This window comes from Mus musculus, chromosome 4 (assembly GCF_000001635.26).
Source record: "Mus musculus strain C57BL/6J chromosome 4, GRCm38.p6 C57BL/6J".
Classification (NCBI taxonomy): Eukaryota; Metazoa; Chordata; class Mammalia; order Rodentia; family Muridae; genus Mus; species Mus musculus.
Window position 1 is genome coordinate 140,917,844 of NC_000070.6, and position 18,382 is coordinate 140,936,225.

Here is an 18,382-nt window from a genome sequence, read left to right on the forward strand (position 1 = left end):
ATATAGTGCTTTTGGCCTTTAGCAGCTACAGGGGCAGAGTGGGTTGAGGGTGGGGGACATGGGAAGCTGGGTGGCCAGGCATGAAGCCATACACCCATAACCCGAGCACTTAAGAGGCAGAGGCAGGAGGATCAAGAGTTCAAGGCCTGCTTTGACCAGCATGGGGCATATGAAATCCTGTCTCAAAAACTGAAAACTGGGAGCCAGAGAGATGGCTCAGTGGTTAAGAGCACTGGCTGCTCTTCCAGAAGACCTGGTTCAAGTCCCAGCACTCACATGGTGGTTCACAACCATCTGTAACTCCAAATCTGGGGGATGCCCTGTTCTGGGCTTCAAAGGTAGACACACATGCAGGCAAAACCCTATACGCATAAAAGAATTTTTTAAATGAAAACTAGTGCTGGCAACATAGCTCGCAATTTTGTGTCTAGCATATGTGAAGCCCTGAGGTCAATTCCTAGGACAGAAAGAAGGAAGGAGAAGCCGGGTGTGGTGGCACACACCTTTAATCCCAGCACTCAGGAGGCAGAGGCAGGCAGATTTCTGAGTTCAAGGCCAGCCTGGTCTACAAAGTGAGTTCCAGGACAGCCAGGGCTATACAGAGAAACCCTGTATTGAAAAACCAGAAAAAAAAAAAAAAAAAAAAAAAAGAAGAAGAAGAAGAAGGAGGAAGGAGAAAGAAACAGGGGCCTGGGGAGGAAGAAAGACTCAGAGAGCTGAAGGAAACATAAGCTGAGGCAGGAGGATTGCTGCAAGCTTGAGACCAGCCTTGTGAGTACCAGACTAACCCGAGCTATACGGTGAGCGTGTTCAGGATACACACATGCAAAGAGAGACCAGGTGCTCGCTTCGGCAGCACATATACTAAAATTAAAACAATACAGAGAAGATTAGCATGGCCCCTGCGCAAAGAGAGACCAGGACTTAAGAGGCAGAGACAGGAGCATCACTGTGTTGCAGTTAGCCTGGGATAAATAGCAGATTAGAGATGATATGCATAGCACCACAGACCTCACCATTGATAAAGTGCGTTGCTGAGCAATCGGGGTGGGATGGTTTGCCCAGATGATGAAACAAGGCCAGATGGTCCCCACTCTGGGCTCTAGAGAATATTACTCTAGCCCATTTGCAGCTTTGGCACCTGGTGCCACGCAAAGAAACAAATCCCTGGGGCTTGGCTGATGCTGCACACACAGCATCGTGCTCTCAGGAAGGTGTTGGGTGTGTGTGTGTGTGTGCCAGGGAACAGGTCAGGTAGGGGAGAGGAGCCCCCTGTCTGGTTGGATTATCTGGGAAAAGCATCTAACAGTTCAGGAGTGCTTCCTGGAGGAGGGGGCCCTGCGTCCAGAGAGGACTGATGCGCTGGGAGGTAGGGGGTTACTCCTGGTCTTTTGTTTCATTTTTTTCATTGTAACCTGTGACCTCTGCCCTTCTCTCCTGTCCCTGTGTGTGCATCTCACCAAGGTCACTGTCAACTACTATGAAGAGGAGGGCAGCGCCCCCATTGACCAGGCTGGGCTCTTCCTCACGGCCATTGGTGAGTTGGTGCTGGGGGCTGGGGGTGTCTTCACTTTGGGGGACCTAGAAAAGAACTCAGGGCAGGTTTCAGGGTGGCAGACTGGCTCCTGGAGCCGCTTCCAAGCAATGCAAGCTTCAGGCGGAGCATGTGAATCCTGAGACTCCAGGGATGGGGGGCAGGGGGCTCCTGTGGAGGAGATGTGTTGTGGTGTTCCCTTCACAGGCTCTGTGGGCTGCAGAGAGAAAGAGAAAAGCTCAGAGCCTCTGTCCAGCCCTGTACACACACACACACACACACACACACACACACACACACACACACACTACAGCCTGGAGTCTCCAGGCACTGCCACTGTCCCTGACAATCCTCACCACCATCCCAGCCCCAGCCCTGGGCACAGAGACACAGCCTAGGGTCCTTAACTCATCTGGTCCAGGCTCTTCATTTGATCCACAAAGCATGATGTGGCCCAGAGAGGTTAGGAAACTCACTCACAGGCACACAGCAACAGTATGGCAGGTCGAGTTCCAAGCTGGAAACAAACCCCTCAGTTCTTCCCCTGCAGGGCCCTGCTGTGGGTGTCAGGGACACCGTGGGCTGAGCAGAATCCAGGGCTGTGACCCTTCTGAATAATCAGTCCCTGCTACACGTAAGATTTTATCTTTATTGATGCCTTCAAGCTAGAAGGAGTCCAGACGCTCATTCGGCCATCCAGCTGTGGTTAAACATTGACAGTGGTGGGAACCACCATCCGGACACTGTCCCCTGACTCACTGCTATAGAGGTGGGGTGCTCTGAGAAGAAGGAAATGGAAGAGGAGGCAGATAAACACAGACCGTTTATTGAGCACCCACTGTTTACCATGCTCCAGACCTTGCTGTCTACCCATCAAGACATCAGTCTATCCAAAGACAACGAAGTTGCCTGGGTTACACCTAGAAATGGTTGATAGGGCACCAAATCGAGCCACTTATCTCATTTTCTAAGAGTTGTGAAACTTCCTCTAAAAACCGGTACTTCTCTGTGAGACACCCCCCCCTTCTCTTCTCTTGTGGCTCTTTGGAGGCTGGAGGACCCTCAGTGGCAGTGTTCTCCCTAGTGTCCTGAGTGCTGTCACAGTGTTCTTCCCTCTGTGCTGAGGGCTTTTTAGCCCAGGGGTGAGGGGGCCTTGGGATGATGGGGAGATGGGGGGGTGAGAGTTGTAGCCTGACTCCCCTGTGTGCTGTGATCGCTGGCATGTGACTGAACAGCCTTGCAAGCACACAGCCCCCACCTGTCTCAGATGACCGCCCCCAGGAAACCCAATGCCACAGAGCCAGGGATACCTGAGGACAAAGCCAGTGGGGGGACGAGGCAGTGGCCAGAGACTTGTCAGAGGTGACCCTGGCTGGCACACTCTCAGGAAGTGCACCAAGGAGACACAGGCAGAGAGATAGTCAGAGGAGGAGGTAACCAGGCTTGTCCTCCACCTGAGACCTGAGGCTGAGCTCTAGGCTCAGGAGGAGCTCAGGTGTGGCCCTGGTGACACTCGACTGCCAGAGGCAAAGAAGCCGAGCCAACGCCATCCACCATCTGGGGAGTGTCCTGTTTTCGCTTCTCAGTGGCTACTTAACTGCCATGAGTCCTGGTTGTCTTGGTCCATGGGACAGTAAAACATGTCCCGTAGCACATACACACATATCATGAAGTACACTAGTAATCCCAGAACATGGGTGATAGATACAGGAGGACCAGGATTTTAAGCCAGCCTTGGCTACATAGCAAATTCAAGGCCAGCCCGGGCTACATCTGCCCCATCTCAAAATATATATATATAAATGAATAGTGTTTGCTGGAGAGCTGGCTCAGCGGTTAAGAGCACCCGCTGCTCTTCCAGCAGACCAGGGATCAATTCAAGCACCCAGGTGGCAGCCCGGATCTGTCTGTAATTCAGCCCAAAGTGATCTGACACCCTCATACAGATATCCATGCGGGCGAAACACCAATGCACATAAAGTAAAAATAAATAAATCCTATTTTAAAGCAGAAAGGAAATCAGAGCTGGAGACCCAGCCTGTCATCCCAGCTGCTCAGAAGCTGAGGCAGGAGACTGGTTGCCAGTGCCTTTCTGGGCTAAGAAGAGAGTTCAAGGCCCACCTAGACTTAAGTAAACGCTGTCTCAAAAAGTAATGAAAACGGAGGTGTGTGGCGGAGGCTCCCCAGGCAGGCATCCTCTCAAAATGGAAGGCAGACGTTTACATCGTAACAACCAGGCTGATTGAAATCAGCTCAAATCATGTCTGTTTTCTGTTCCACTAGCGGGAACCAGTGACCGGTGTGTTGTCTATGTCCCACCTAACCCAACCTTCTCCTCCCTCTGGCTCCTCCAGGCTGAGGGATTAGAAGCAGCACCTCAGAGGCAGGGACACCCTGAACGTCCCTAGACACTAGGCCTGGCCCCACAGAAGCAGGTCTGAGTGCACCTCACTGGGACTGTCTAAGCCCACATTGACAGCAGGAACCGGGGCCTCAGCACAGACAGGAATTAGCCGGGACTTAGCCTCCTCTGTCCATCTCATGGTGATCTCTCACCCTCTCCGTCATCCCCAGCCTCAGTGTCCCCGCCTGGAAAAGGGGGGGGTGGTTGTAGAGCATTCTAGCATGGTGCCTCCAGGGATTCAGGGGAGTGGGGTGTGCACAGGGCCTGTTTCAAGGCCCAGCAGGTGTTGAGCAGAGGCCCTCCTCTCTCCTCTCCCTTCTTACTCCCTGCCTGGAGAGACATCGTCCTGAAATACGGGAACAAACCAAGGAGCCCCTGGCCAAATCTCTGTGTCTGATCCCGCTGTGTGACCCTGACAAGCAGACCACCCCTTCTGGGCTCTACTCTTACCCTCTCCCCCACTCCCGCAATAGACTTTATTGAGGAAAGTTGGGGGAGGGGTAAAGGGTGGGAGGGAACAGTCACCCTTCCTGCTGAGGTCCCAGCTGAGGAGCATACTGGCGCCTCAGTGCCTTTCTCCCCTTTGTACCTTGGGTAAATGCTCCACAGACCGGAGCTTCCCCCAGGCCCAGGGCAGGAACGTTCAGCATCCACACCAGGATGCCCTTCTTCTCCCAGACTCCAGAGTGCTTCTTCACACTGCATCCATCTCAAACCTCTAGGACAAGTCAGAAGACCAGGCCAGCACAGCCATGGTCCCCATGGCTGGCTGCTGGCCTAAATGCAGCCACGACTCCTGTGGCTAGGTTCCCAGGGCAGTGGCCTCAAACTCAATCCTGGTGACATTTCCCATGAATCTACCCCACACCCCCGGCACCAGGCGCCACCTGACACCTTGGGGCTATTCTGGGTAGCTGAGGCAGGACCCAGAGCCTCTGGGAAATGTCTGGAGCCCACAAGCTGTGAAGCAGGTGTGTTCCCCTCTGTGGGGAGGGCAGAGCCCAGAAGGGCTGTTCTGGCCTCTCCTTGTTGGCCTATAGACAACGCCCCATTAGAGCCCGGGAGAAGGTCCAGGGGGACCACTGGTGGCTGGGGAGGCTAGAAGGCAGTGGAGATGTAAGTTGACCATGGGGACAGTGATGGGTCCAAGAGAACTGGGAAGTACTGTGGGAAATGGAGAGGAGGTGGCTGAGAGACTGTGCACACAGAGTTCATTATGGGAAGGAAGCTAGTAGGTCCTTCAGCGAGTAATGAATCAGGACACAGGCTGGGTGGTGGTGGTGGTGCACGCCTTCCATCCCAGCACACAGGAGGCAGAGGCAGGTGGATCTCTGTGAACTTGAGGACAGCCTGGTCTGCATAGTTACACAGAGAAACCCTGTCTCAGAGAGAGAGAGAGAGAGAGAGAGAGAGAGAGAGAGAGGAAGAAGAAGAAGAAGAAGAAGAAGAAGAAGAAGAAGGAGGAGGAGGAGGAGGAGGAGGAGGAGGAGGAGGAGGAGGAGGAGGAGGAGGAGGAGGAGGAGGAGGAGGAGGAGGAAGAAGGAGGGGGAGGGGGGAGGGGGAGGGGAGGGGAGGGGAGGGGAGGGGAGGGGAGGGGAGGGGAGGGGAGGGGAGAGGAGAGGAGAGGAGAAGAGAAGAGAAGAGAAGAGAAGAGAAGAGAAGAGAAGAGAAGAGAAGAGAAGAGAAGAGAAGAGAAGAGAAGAGAAGAGAAGAGAAGAGAAGAGAGACGAGATGAGAAAGGAAAAGCCTGTTATGTGGCTTAGTGAGGCCAGGGCACTGCAGGGCTCACAACCATTGGTAACTCCGGATCTCAGGGATCCAGTGGCCTTTGCAGTTGGTACAACTCCTATAACCAAAACCCCATGCTACAGATGAGGAAATAAGGGCCAAGAGAGGTTGTGGAACCTGTCCAAAGTCACACATCTCATGACCGGAGAACCAGAGTTCCAACCTAAGGCCATCTCATGTTGAACCTTCTCTCTACCGCACAGGCTCTACAAAGCTTTTCTGTGAGTGGATGCCTAGAGTGTCTTCCCCAATAGAAAGGGGTCAACAGGGACCCTGCCCTAGATCAACTGTCTGCACCTGGCAACACAGGTTCCCTGGCAACACAGGTTCCTTTAGATGGACAGGGGCTGGAGACATGATTTCTCAACGAAAATAAAATGAGGAGAGACGGAAAGGCAGAGATGGAAACACAGACAGGCCTGTGTATGCGCTGATGCTCCTGAGACAGACCAGAGGAGGGAATTGGAAATTGAGCCCCTGGTTTGCCTGCCACCTGTGACCTTGGGCATGTGATCTGGATCTCCCACGCCTCTACTGTGAAGATCAGCCTCCCGTCCCTGCCAGGGTTTGCAGGGACACAAAGCTATTTGTGTCTGCTGAGGGTCCCTGGGAGATGATGACCTCAGCCAGGCCCTGTCTTCCAGCAACCAAGTGAATGGAGGAGCCGCCCCCACCACTTCCCACTGGGCTCCTCCACTTGCGCCACAACTGGCTGGCTTGCTCACGATTGTCTCTTGTCTGCAGAGATCTCGCTGGATGTGGACGCAGATCGGGATGGAGAGGTGGAGAAGAACAATCCTAAGAAGGTTGGTTAGCTGCCTTGAGGGTGGACACTATCCCGACCCTGACATGGCGGGGGGTGGGGGTGGAGGGCGGGACTGGGTGGGGGACAGGGGATGGACTTCCAGGGCACCACAGGGACTGCATGGGGCATTCAGCCAGAGATGTCCATCAGAGAGGTCAGCTACCACTGCACACATGGGGCAGGAGGCTAAGGCTGAAAGCAGGCAGCAGAAACAGCACAGTAGCAGCGATGGGCCCCAGGCAGGCCAGGCTCCCTGTGGGAACTGTTTCCCTAGCATGTGCCACAGCGCTGATGGAAGAATGGATGTTCCTGAGACAGAGGCTGCCCAGGAAAGCCATTTGTTTCCCCCTGTGCCTCTTTTAAATTTAAAGTCATCGAGGGTGGTGTTAGCACACAACTTTAATCCCAGCACTCAGCAGGCAGAGACAGACCTGGTCTAAGTAACGAACTCTAGGCCAGCTGAGGCTATCGAGTGAGACCCTGTCTCAAGAAAACAGATAACTATAAATTAAAATTAAAACCGGCAGAGGTGGCTCTTACCTGTCAGTGCTCAGGAGGCAGAGACAAGAGGATTGGTTGTTCATGGCCAACCTAAGCAAACCCTGTCTTTACTGGGGGTGTGGGGAGGGGTGTTATAGAGAAATCTCTTAAAGACAGATTGTAGGTCTTGATAATCCTGACCAAACTGCTCCGGAGGCTGGAGATGTAGCTCAGTTGACAGAGGACCTGTCTTCAATGCAGGAAACCCCGAGTCTGTTCCCTGGCATTGACCTGGAGCTAAGCAATCAACGAAAAGGCGTCCAGTCCCTTAACGAGAATGTTCATACCTGGACCAGTGAAGTTTTCATCAGTGTCTTTGCCCACCTTGTGAACACCCTTTCTAGTAGCTAGTAGTGGTTGTGCATGCTAGGAATCCCAGATCTCAGGAGGTAGAGGAAGGAAGATCGGGAGTTCAAGGCCCTCCTCTGCTATATGGTGAGTTAGAGGCCAACTGTGTGAGACCCTGTCTCAAAACACGAACAAATTTATCTCTTGGATTGTAGGACCAGGTCAGTCCCAGAGGATAACAAAAACCTAGAGAGACCAAAGTTCAAGGAAGAGTCCTTCTCCTGGGCACTTGTCCTGGAGATCGGAAAGGCACCTTCAGGGAGGGCCAAGTGGAGCTGATGCAGAAAGAGGGACCATTGTGGCAAAGGTCTGGGAGTCTCTGGGGTGCAGACGGGCATCCATGTGGGTAGAGCATAGTGTGTGGAAGAGCCCAGATGCCGAGGCCGTGGGTCTCCGCAGCCTTGTGTCTCACCAGCCTTACAGAAGATCTGAGAATCCAGGCTTTATCTGAGCTAACAGTGAGGGCTTCACACAGGGAAACGGCATGATCCAGCTGGAGGCTGCTCTGGGCACTGTGACTGCAGGAGAGAAAGCAGAGCAAGGTGCCGGCCCCCTCGGGAGCACTCAGAGCGTGTCTGGAATCAGTCACCTCAAGCCTGTCTTAGAATGTCACTTCCTGCCACCATCTCTGCCAGACACGGTCATCTCACACCAGAGCTGAGGCCCACACGCCCCGTTCAGCCTTCCTGTCTCTCTGTGCTCTTGAATGTGGGTCCTTTCTGGGTACTGGATTTGGTAATGGAGCCTTCCAGGTCCCAGCTGCTGTCCTGGAGGGTAGGAAGTACTCCTTACCGTGTCTGTCCCTCAGTATCCCACAGAGGTTGCATGATGACGGAACCAGGGGTGGCCTTGACCATGTCACTGCTGTTGCAGGCATCCTGGACCTGGGGTCCTGAGGGCCAAGGGGCTATCCTGCTGGTGAATTGTGACCGAGACACACCCTGGTTGCCCAAGGAGGACTGTAGTGACGAAAAGGTCTACAGCAAGCAAGGTGCCAGTGGGGCCACACTGGGGGACCGTGGGAGCGTGCTGTTCTGTCCCGGGCAGGACAGAGGGTGAGGCAGGAGTATACTTGGGCCTACAGGGGATGATGCTCAAAATAAATGACTGCAAATGCCATTCAACTACACTTCGACAGACCAGCAAGATTGTGCAGAGGGTAAAGGAATTTGGCAACAAGCCAGATGATTTGAGTTCAATTCCTGAGACACACATGATAAAGAGAAAGAACAGATTCCCACAAGCTGTTCTCTCTCTCTCTCTCTCTCTCTCTCTCTCTCTCTCTCTCTCTCTTACACACACATACACACACACATACATACACACACACACAAACAGACACACATACATACACACACACAGACACACACATACATACACATACACATATACACACACACATATACACACACACATACACACACACAAACAGATACACACACAGACACACACACAGGCACACACACACATACACAAATACACACATACACACACATACATATACACACACATACATACACACACACAGACACACACATACATACACACACACAAACACACACACACACACAGACACACACACACACACAGATGACAAATAGATAAGTCAGGCAAATCTGAGTTCCAGGCCAATGTATGAGAAAAAAAAAAAAAAGACTAGAAAAAAACCCCGAAATTCCTAAAGGGTTGACCAGTTCTCCCTGGTGCTAGAGAAAGTACCTTTTCCTTAGGCTTCTGGTAGTTACATGCATGAAGGAGGGGCCTTGAAAAAGCCATGGTGAGCCCAGCTCCCATAACATCCTCTTCCTAGTCTCCCTTATCTACCCACAGACCTCCAGGACATGTCTCAGATGATCCTGCGCACCAAAGGCCCTGACCGCCTGCCCGCCGGGTATGAAATAGTCCTCTACATCTCCATGTCAGACTCGGACAAAGTGGGCGTCTTCTACGTGGAGAGTGAGTGATCCAATTTTTGCATTTGCAGCCACTGTCCCTCTCTCTGGATACAGGTTCCCCAGGGCCATGGAGCCCACAGAGTGACTCCCAGATATGTATCTCGCTCTTCCCCTGAAAAGATTCAATGGCCTGTGTCTACATGCTTCTCTCCAGTGGCCAGGGGTGGAAGTCAGGATCCTGTAGCCTTCATGATATCTGAGGCCAGATAAGCACCTCCTCCAAATAGCGCCAGGCGTTTCTGAGTTTCAGAAGTCCCTAGAGGTGCCATAGCTGTCCCCATTTTCCTCCTGGTGGTGACAGGGTGTCCTGGGTGCCACCATGCCCTCTACCTTGAAGCTATTCATCTAATCTGCTTATGCCGTAGAGCCACCCCGTGCCCATGCACTGTCCCCTCACCCCCACTGCCCTGGAGGAGCCGCCCCTGATTGAGGAAAACCTATCAGAAGAAGTGACACAGATCGGGTCCCTGAGAATGTCAGCACAGAGTCTGCACTGGCTAAGGTGGTCCAGAGAGGCCTCTCTGGGGAGTGACATTTGAGATGAGACTCAAAGGGAATAATGAGAAGGAGCTGGTGAGAGGCTGAGGAGGAGCAAGCTTAACAGGGGCACAGCATACAGCAAGCTGGAAAAGGGGGGCAGTTTCAGTACTTTGGAGGAAGAGCAAGACCAGGCTAGTGAGCTGAGCTGGGAGAGTCGAGGCCAGCCAGCCAAGCGGGGAGGGCCAGAGCAAAGACAGGGTCTGCAGTTTGTTCTTTGTGCAGCAGAGTCCCCTCAGGGATGTTGTTTTCGTTTATTGAGACCGGGTCCTGTGGCCTCTAACTCCCTATGTAGGGAAGGGAGGATGGCCTTCTTCACCCTCTGACCCTCCTGCCACCCCTCCCGAGTCTGGGATTATAGCCACACGCCATCATCATGCCCCATAATGTGGTGCTAAGGATCAAACCCAGGGCCTAGTTCATGCTAGGCGAGCAGTCTACAGCCAGACCACATCCCCAGCCCCTAGGGTTTGGGACAGAACTGTTGAAGTCTACCCATAGGAGGAGTTCCCCATGTAAAGCGCCCTTTGCAGTTTGCCAAGCACTGTGGGCTCTGCTGTCTGGAACCCAGAGCCTTGAGCTTTACCCTGGGACCCCTTCTGGACAGGGCCCTCACCTCAAGGAGTGACTTAGCTGGGACACTGACGGACAGAAGTCCACCCTGGGCTCTGATCGCTGCTTGGAATGTCCCGAGTCAGGCTGGCTCCGCTGTCCCAGGGAGCTGAGACGCTAGTGTTTACATGGTCCAGGCCAGAGTTGCCATGCAGCAGAGGGGGACCAGGGGGACCCAGTCTGGGCTTTGCCTCAGCCTTGGCATTGACCTGTGGCTAATAGTGACATCCCTGCATTCTCCAGATGTTTCTTCGCTTTGCTAACTGGAGAACTCTCGGGGCTGGCTCCTCTCGCTCGCACCTCTCCCCTTCACTTGCCATTTGAGATGGGTCCTGAGCTGGCAAGAAAGCCCCCACCACCACCACCCCCTGCTGTGAGCACACGGAGAATGTCCCCTGGATGTCTTAGCTGGGCCACCATCTCACAGGGAGGGTGGTTGCTGGGTTGCCCCGCCCCCACCCCCCATAGTCAGTTTCTAGATGTGGACTCGAGGTGCCTTAGTTGCTGCTCCTGTGATAAAATACTCTGGCAAAAACAATTTAGAAGAAAAAAGGTTTGTGCCATCTCAAGGTTTCAGGTTACAGTCCATCACAGCAGGAAAAGCGCATCGTCAGCTCAGCTCTCTCCTCTCTTCGTTCTGTCCAGGGTCCAGCCCATCAAATGGTACCACCCACATTAACACACCTCAGTTACCCCAATTAAGAAAATTGTTCACAGGCCAACCTAATCTAGATGGTTCCTGGTGGGGACTTTCCTTCCCAAGTGAGTCTACATTGTATCAAATAGACAATCAACCAAGGGAATACTCTTGAGTCACCGTGGCCCAGCACAAGGGACAATGGATTTTAATCTTTTTTCTTTCATGGAAGCATATGGGGGATTTTGTCCAATTCTGACTACCCTGTGTGTCAACTGTCACACATGTGTTACTTCAGTGTCACAACCTGTGTCCCAGGAGAGACAGTCCAGTTCCCCACAAGGTCAGGAGCTGGGCTCTGGGATACCCAAGGGCCTTCTCTGTAGTGTGTCATGGGCTGCATGGGGCCCCCACTCTCATGCTTTCTGAGCCCATGAGAAGCTCTCTGTAAAACTGTAGCTATCAAGCAATAGCTGGAATTATATACACTGGTGATTATTAGGACCAAGATGGACAGAAATCGCCAGTGGTCCTTGCAGGACCTAGGGACTTTATCCTCTAATCTCGGGTCTCCCCAGAAGTCGGGGACTTACCTTCTCCCACAAGGACATAGTAATCAACTTGTCCCCATTTGTCCAGGACCTCCCTGCGTTTTAGCACTGGATGTCTGTCATGCCATCTATCACAGGCAAGTTGAGATGGACGGTCATACTATGTCTCCTTGTCACTGAAAAGGTTGTGGCAAGTCAGACCACGTGCTGGCCAGCCAAGGCAGATGACTGAAGCTCAGGAGAGGCCAGGGGGTAGCTGGCAGGTCCAGCGCAAGGCTGAGGCCACTCAATAGGAGTGCATTGTTGGTGCCTGCAAGGACAGGCAGCCACGTCGGGGGTGGCAGGCTCTGCACTAATTTGGGGACTCTGACCATCGATGGAGCCTCTTTAAAACAAGGGCTGTGTTGTTCCGGCCTGAGATTCAATCTGCCTGGTGTTGGCACAAACTGCCAGAAAGCAGCCCCAAATAGAAGATGCATTGTGAGTCACAGGGCATAGTCTACATAGGGAGGAGAAAGCCACCAGCCGCCAGACACTAGGCAGAACAAATCCTCCCACCAGACCCACCTCCCTCGGCTATGGCTCCTCTTGTCCCAGGCCCTGTGAGAGCCTTGGGAGAAACTTGATAACTTCAGCTTCTGCAAGATCAGGGTGGCTTCGGTGTTTGACATCTCTCCCCTGAACACAGCTGAAGCGCAGCCTGGGTCATGGCGGATGTTGCGGGTAGGAAGGAGTCGCCATAGATACACATCCAACTGGATCTGAGCAGAGACGGGACCCTAGGGCACCTGCCGGCCTTATGGGTGAGAAGGCTATCACTTTCTGTGCTGACCTGTGGAAGGATGCTTGGCATCTCAGTGCTCAGCCCTGCCCCTGGGAGGCTGAAATGCTACTTAACTTCCATCTGAAAGACATTGGATAGCAAAGCACTGAGTTACACAGGAAGGGGCAACATCACCACACCCTCCCTCCCAGTCCCCTTAGGTCCCAGCTGTGTTACCCATGGTTATCCAGGTTCTCAAGGTTGCTGAAGACATCAATACTGTGGCGTCTGAAGTGACCCTGTAACACAGGGACTACTGTCCCAGTTAGCAATTGAGTGACCTGTTTGAGAGGAGAATGAAAATCCCAGGTTTGTAACTTGCAAATGATGTCTGGCCTGGAAGTCCCTCTGACTTGGGAAGTGAATCAGGTCACCTGTTCATGTGTCACTCAGAATCAGGCTCCAGGTGAGCACACTGTCTGTCCTGAGGGAGGTGCTCTCGCAAGCCTGTGTTCCGGGCGACATCATTCTTGATTGTCTTTAGCCGTGTGTCCCGGGCAAGGTCCTGGTCCCTATTCTAACCCTTAGGCAGCTGGGCATCAAGCAACCTGTGTCATCCTTGCTGAAAGCGCTAAGCTGAACCTCATCTACCCTTTCAGATTTGCAGGGCGTAAAGAAGCTGCTTCAGGAACTCTGTAGGGCCCTAGTTCCAGGCCTTTGCCAATGCAAGTACCTCCTCCCTCCACATCCTCCCAGGCACCCTGCTGACTCACGGAGGTGTCTCCAAGCCACTTCTCTCTGCTCAGAAGTCTCCCCTGCCCTCCCCACCCTGCGTAACAGATAAGATCGCCACTCCACGCTGCCGTTAGATACTTCCCACATCTGCTCTCTTTACCATGGGCTGAGTACCACCCTTAGACACAGAGATCCTTGCTCATGCTGGCCAAAGTAATTCAATTCATGGGACCAGCCCTGAAATCCCCTATGGGGCCTCTCCCGCAGGGGGTGATGGGAGTCATTACTCCATCCAATGGACATTTATTAAATTCGATCATGTACCAGACAGGCAGATGGCCCGGCAGGCAGGGCTGTCTCTCACAAACATTTGCACAGGATGCCATGGGGAAAGGTCCACACAGACCCTGGCTTGCTCTCTGGGGATGCACAAAGGACTCCTTGAGAGGATTATGAACACAAGTTTTCCAGGCAGAGGGACCAGCGCTGTAAAGAGCTAGGAGTTTGACAGGGCAGGATTGAATGCCTTCCTCCCCACCAGAGAGCCACACAGCATGGCTTCCAAGATACAGATAAGAATGTCTCAAACCAAAGGCATGCCTGTGTTAAAGTCATAAGAAGAGAACAGAAACTCGGCATTTGGAATTAGATGTGGGGGCCCCGCCCAGCCATTTCTGCTTTCTGGGTCTGTTTCCTCCTCTGTAAAATGGGAATAACACCTCCCTGTGTTATGCTAGCCATCCCGTTCTCCTCTGCTCTCCTTTTCTACGTGCCATTCCCAAAGCAGCTCATTTTCCAGATGAGGAAGCCGGAAGCCAGCAGGCACACAGCGTGCTGAGACCACGGTGGCGTTAACCCGTTTGCAGCATCCTGTGGTGTTTTCCATTTGTGCTCTTCTCTCTGTGTCTAAAGGACAAGTCACTCTGTCCCTTTCCCCCATCAGAGAGCTCCCTGACCGTCTCCTGATGGGAGAGGGTCCTAACGTGGGTCCACTGCCGCCCTCCCCCCACAGACCCGTTCTTTGGCCAGCGCTATATCCACATCCTGGGCCGGCAGAAGCTCTACCACGTGGTCAAGTACACCGGCGGTTCTGCGGAGTTGCTGTTCTTTGTGGAAGGCCTCTGTTTCCCCGACGAGAGTTTCTCAGGCCTGGTTTCTATCCACGTCAGTCTGCTGGAGTATATGGCCGAGGTGAGAGCCACAGGCCTCCCATGCGCAGTCAAGTATGTCCCTCGCTCAGACCTGGGAACTTTAGACGGGGCAAGTCGGGGTGAAAATGGGATCTAACGAAGCCTAACCATGTGACTTTACAGTTCTGCGACTTAGTTTCCCTATCTGAAAAGGAAGGATGGGGGCATCTATCCCCTGGGGATGGATTGGTACACGCAGAGACATGTGGTGTATGGAGCCAGAAAGGAGGCTCGGCAGTTAAGAGTGCTTGCTGCTCTTCTGGGAGAGCAGAGTTCATTTGCCCAGCCCAGACCTGATAGACACCTCACATCTGCATGTAACACTAGCCCCAGGGGATCTGAAGCCCTCTTCTGGATATCACGGGCACTTGCACACACATCTACATAAACAAGCACTAACACAAACCCACACATGCATATAACGATAACACTTGGCACAGTCCCAGCGCACAGCGCATGCACCCAGTGTGACTCTGTGGTGTCCCTCTCCTCTCCCATGCCCAGGGCATCCCGTTGACCCCCATCTTCACAGACACTGTGATGTTCCGGATTGCACCCTGGATTATGACCCCCAACATCTTGCCTCCTGTGTCAGTGTTCGTGTGCTGGTAAGGGCCAGGCGTACCCCACACAGGCAGGGTGGCCAAGAGCTGGGGTCAGACTCACCTAAACCCAACTCCCGTCTCTGCCACTTAGCGGCTATATGACCCGGTGGCCTCTCTGTGCCTCAGAGTCTCTGAAATGCACATAAATCTTACCTTGACAAAAGCTATATAAGTGGGTGGGGTTATGTGGCCCGAGGTCTCAGTGACCTTTACAAAGTACCTCAATCTAGAGTGCTAGCAGCTCTGACCACCCAAAATGGGTGGTGCTCACCCCCCCCCATGCTTCCTCCTGGCCTCTTTCCCAATGCCCTATGCCCTCCCCCAGCATGAAGGATAATTACCTGTTCCTGAAAGAGGTGAAGAACTTGGTGGAGAAAACCAACTGCGAACTGAAAGTTTGTTTCCAGTACATGAACCGCGGTGACCGCTGGATCCAGGTGAGGGGCGAGGGGGGAGGGGCCAGAAGGGGCTCTCTGAACACCCTGGTACTCAGCTGCCCACATCTGTGTGGATCGTTCTGTCTGCTCAAGAGCACAGAGACCCGAGAGAGCAAGTGTGGCTTCCAGCAGCAGGCTACACTGAAACCATCTCTATGCATCCACGGGGAGTCGACGGGCTCATGGGGAGCATTCTGTGGAGGTTACAAAGAAAAAGCCCAGTCTGTGACAAAGACACAGAATATCGGTTCCTTGAAAGAACTATATTTAGGATATGGTTATTTATGTTTTTAAAATGAAGCTGGGCCATGGTAGCTTATACTACCCAGGAGGCAGAGGTTGGTGAATCTCTAAGCTGGAGGCCAGCCTGGTCTACAGAGTGAGTTCCAGGACAGCCAGGGCTACACAGAGAGACCCTGTATTGGAAAATAGAACAACAGTAACAACAACAACAAAATAAGGTCATTGTCTCCAAAAGATAATTGTGTGATCTTGTGGCAGGCAGAGGCGGTCTGTTGAGACGCTCTGCCGTCAGAGGCAAGCCTGCCTGGGCACTCGAGGCAGGCTGAGGATGAGACACATCTCTCCCGAGCCAGGCTCACTTGTGTTACTTCTGTGCTAAATCTTACATTGATTATTGGGGGGTGGTCCATGCACCAGAAGCCACACATGGAGGAGGTCAGAGGACAGCTTGGAGCGGTTGGTTCTCTCCTTCTGTATGTACGAGTCCAGGGGACCAAACTCAGGTCCCCAGCCTTGGCAGGAAGCTCCTTTGCCTGCCATCTCCCTCTGTTTGCTTTAATCTTTGAGCCAGACTCACGTTGTAGCCCAGGCTGGCCTTATACTCCTAAGCTTCTGGCCTCTCAGTGATGAGATTACAGGTGTATACTGTCATGCCTAGTTTATTTGTGCTTTTTGTTTTGGTTTGTTTTGGTTCTGTCATAAGGTCTTCCACACCCCCAGGCTGGCCTTGAACTCACTGTGCAAGAGGGAATGGCCTTAAACTTTTGGTCCTCCTGCACTCATTCCCCCAAGTGCCAAGGATTCCACAGGCATGTGCCACCATGCTCCATGTATTCGGTACTGGGACTTGAACCCAGGACTTCATGTTTGTGTTAGCCAACTCTACCACCTGGGTTACATTCCCAGTTCCTTGTTTTGGGCTGTGGGTTTTTTTTTTTAACCAGTTTCTCAATATGTAGCCAAGGCTGGCCTCTCTAACCTCCTGCCTCTACTTCCTGAGATCTGAGATTAAATCCCTATCTATCATGTCCCAGACACCCCTGGGTGCTGCCGCAGCTGACAAGCTCTCCCTATTGTCCCCCCCCCAGGATGAAATCGAGTTTGGCTACATTGAGGCACCCCACAAAGGCTTCCCAGTAGTGCTGGACTCCCCTCGAGATGGAAACCTGAAGGACTTCCCCATTAAGCAACTCCTGGTAAGATGCTGAGGCCACCTGGGGGAAGACACAGGGGACTCTTAGAGGGCAGCATAGTCACGAGATGGGGAGCATCCCAAGATAACTAGTCTCCCACTCAGGGCCTCTGTTTTCTCATCTGCAAGATGGGTCCAGTAGGCCCTGAGGTCGGATGTATTTTCTAAACTGGGAGAGTTGCCTTGTGGGAAATAAGAACTGTGGGAGGTGGAGCAAAGCCCAGGCCCAGAGGTCTTGACTCCTGCTGCTGCCCCAACCCTCCAACTTGTAGCTAAGTAAGTTTCAAAGAGGCAAGACAGAAGTCTGCCGAAGTCAATGTTCATTGGGACTTTGTGATGTGAATTTCTGTGTTGTGGGGTTTATCAAGGCAGCGTCCTGGGAGGCCATTATCACCTCCACAATGTGGCCTCAAGCCACGTGGAAGAGTGAAATATGTCTCTCTACATCCCCACCCTTCACTTTGAGCTGGAAACCCATGTGGAGCATATTATAGAGACAGCTACAGATCTGGCTTTCCCACGGTCACATGAGGGACAAACTCTAGTATAGATGCCGGGCCATTCAGAGGTGACCCTGCCCAAATCCCCTCTGGAGATGTGGAAGAAGCAGTGTGTGAGCCCTGCTCTGGGATGACTGAGGGACAAGTCTTAAACAGCACCCCCATATCAGAAAGGGGACCTCAGGCAGACTTCATAGCCTCAGAATATGCATCTGTAAAACAGGAAAATGTCACCCCAGATCATTACTCCATCAAAGGCATGCCAGAGCCATCAAATCTGGGCCTGATCAGTGACTATCATGGTCTGGTTTCACTGCCCCAGCCTGGAAGCTGCCCTCCACGGCCCTCCATGTGGGGCTATCCATTTTCCCTGACATGGAGAAGAGGGCCATCAAATCAACCACCCAAGGGCTACCCCAGGCAGCAGGAATGGGAATCGAGCTCACAGCCTTGTCCATTCTCTTCCCCGGGCCTCCATGTCTTCAGTCCTCCAGGCTGACCCGGTGTCCCAGGCCCAGCCTGCATTGTTCTCAGAGGCCAGGCCAGACCCGGCTTTGTGGTGCGTGCCTGCTGGCCTGTGTGATGCTGTAAAGCCCCAGCTGCCACCTGTGGCCAGCTCACACATGGCCAAAGAGGGGCCCCAGGCGAGAACGTGCTAAGCTGCTACCATGTACCTCCCCGGGTGTGCCTGTCCCTTAGCCTCTTAGCTAAGGCGGCATAGGCCACATCTGTCTGCCACACAAAGTTCTCTTGTGGGTTGGCTTGGGTTTTTTAGGGCAGGCAAATTAGTTACTCCCTGCTCTAGTTAAACAAACAAACAAACAAACAAACAAGATCCCTATATTTTTGTCAAAAAAGAATATATGTGTGTGTGTATATATACATATATATGTATATATGTATGCACACACACACACACACACACACACACACACACACACACACACACTCCTCTCTCACAGAACTGAAACTGAGGTTTAGAGAAATTCTGAGATGGCCAGTAAGA

The 18,382-nt window shown here is 52.8% G+C and overlaps 1 protein-coding gene, 1 long non-coding RNA gene and 1 pseudogene across 3 annotated transcripts in view; 2 read left to right on the top strand and 1 right to left on the bottom strand.

The window, feature by feature from the left end:
• The window catches only part of Padi2 (peptidyl arginine deiminase, type II), a 46,251-nt gene that overhangs the window by 11,508 nt on the left and 16,361 nt on the right, over positions 1 to 18,382 (top strand). The window contains exons 3-11 of one of the 2 annotated variants that reach the window (XM_006538632.4): positions 1,465 to 1,537; positions 6,471 to 6,532; positions 8,293 to 8,410; positions 9,250 to 9,375; positions 13,134 to 13,199; positions 14,222 to 14,400; positions 14,904 to 15,007; positions 15,330 to 15,441; positions 16,773 to 16,880. In XM_006538632.4, coding sequence (XP_006538695.1) covers positions 1,465 to 1,537; positions 6,471 to 6,532; positions 8,293 to 8,410; positions 9,250 to 9,375; positions 13,134 to 13,199; positions 14,222 to 14,400; positions 14,904 to 15,007; positions 15,330 to 15,441; positions 16,773 to 16,880 — 948 coding nt within the window. The remainder of the gene's footprint in view (positions 1 to 1,464; positions 1,538 to 6,470; positions 6,533 to 8,292; positions 8,411 to 9,249; positions 9,376 to 13,133; positions 13,200 to 14,221; positions 14,401 to 14,903; positions 15,008 to 15,329; positions 15,442 to 16,772; positions 16,881 to 18,382) is intronic. The other variant, NM_008812.2, reaches the window with a different exon arrangement.
• Positions 841 to 956, top strand: Gm26226 (annotated as a pseudogene).
• Positions 10,969 to 14,276, bottom strand: Gm34375. The gene is made up of 3 exons (XR_390901.4): positions 12,909 to 14,276; positions 12,712 to 12,815; positions 10,969 to 12,615 (listed from the first exon to the last, which is right to left on the bottom strand). It is a non-coding gene; the product is annotated as a predicted gene, 34375 (long non-coding RNA).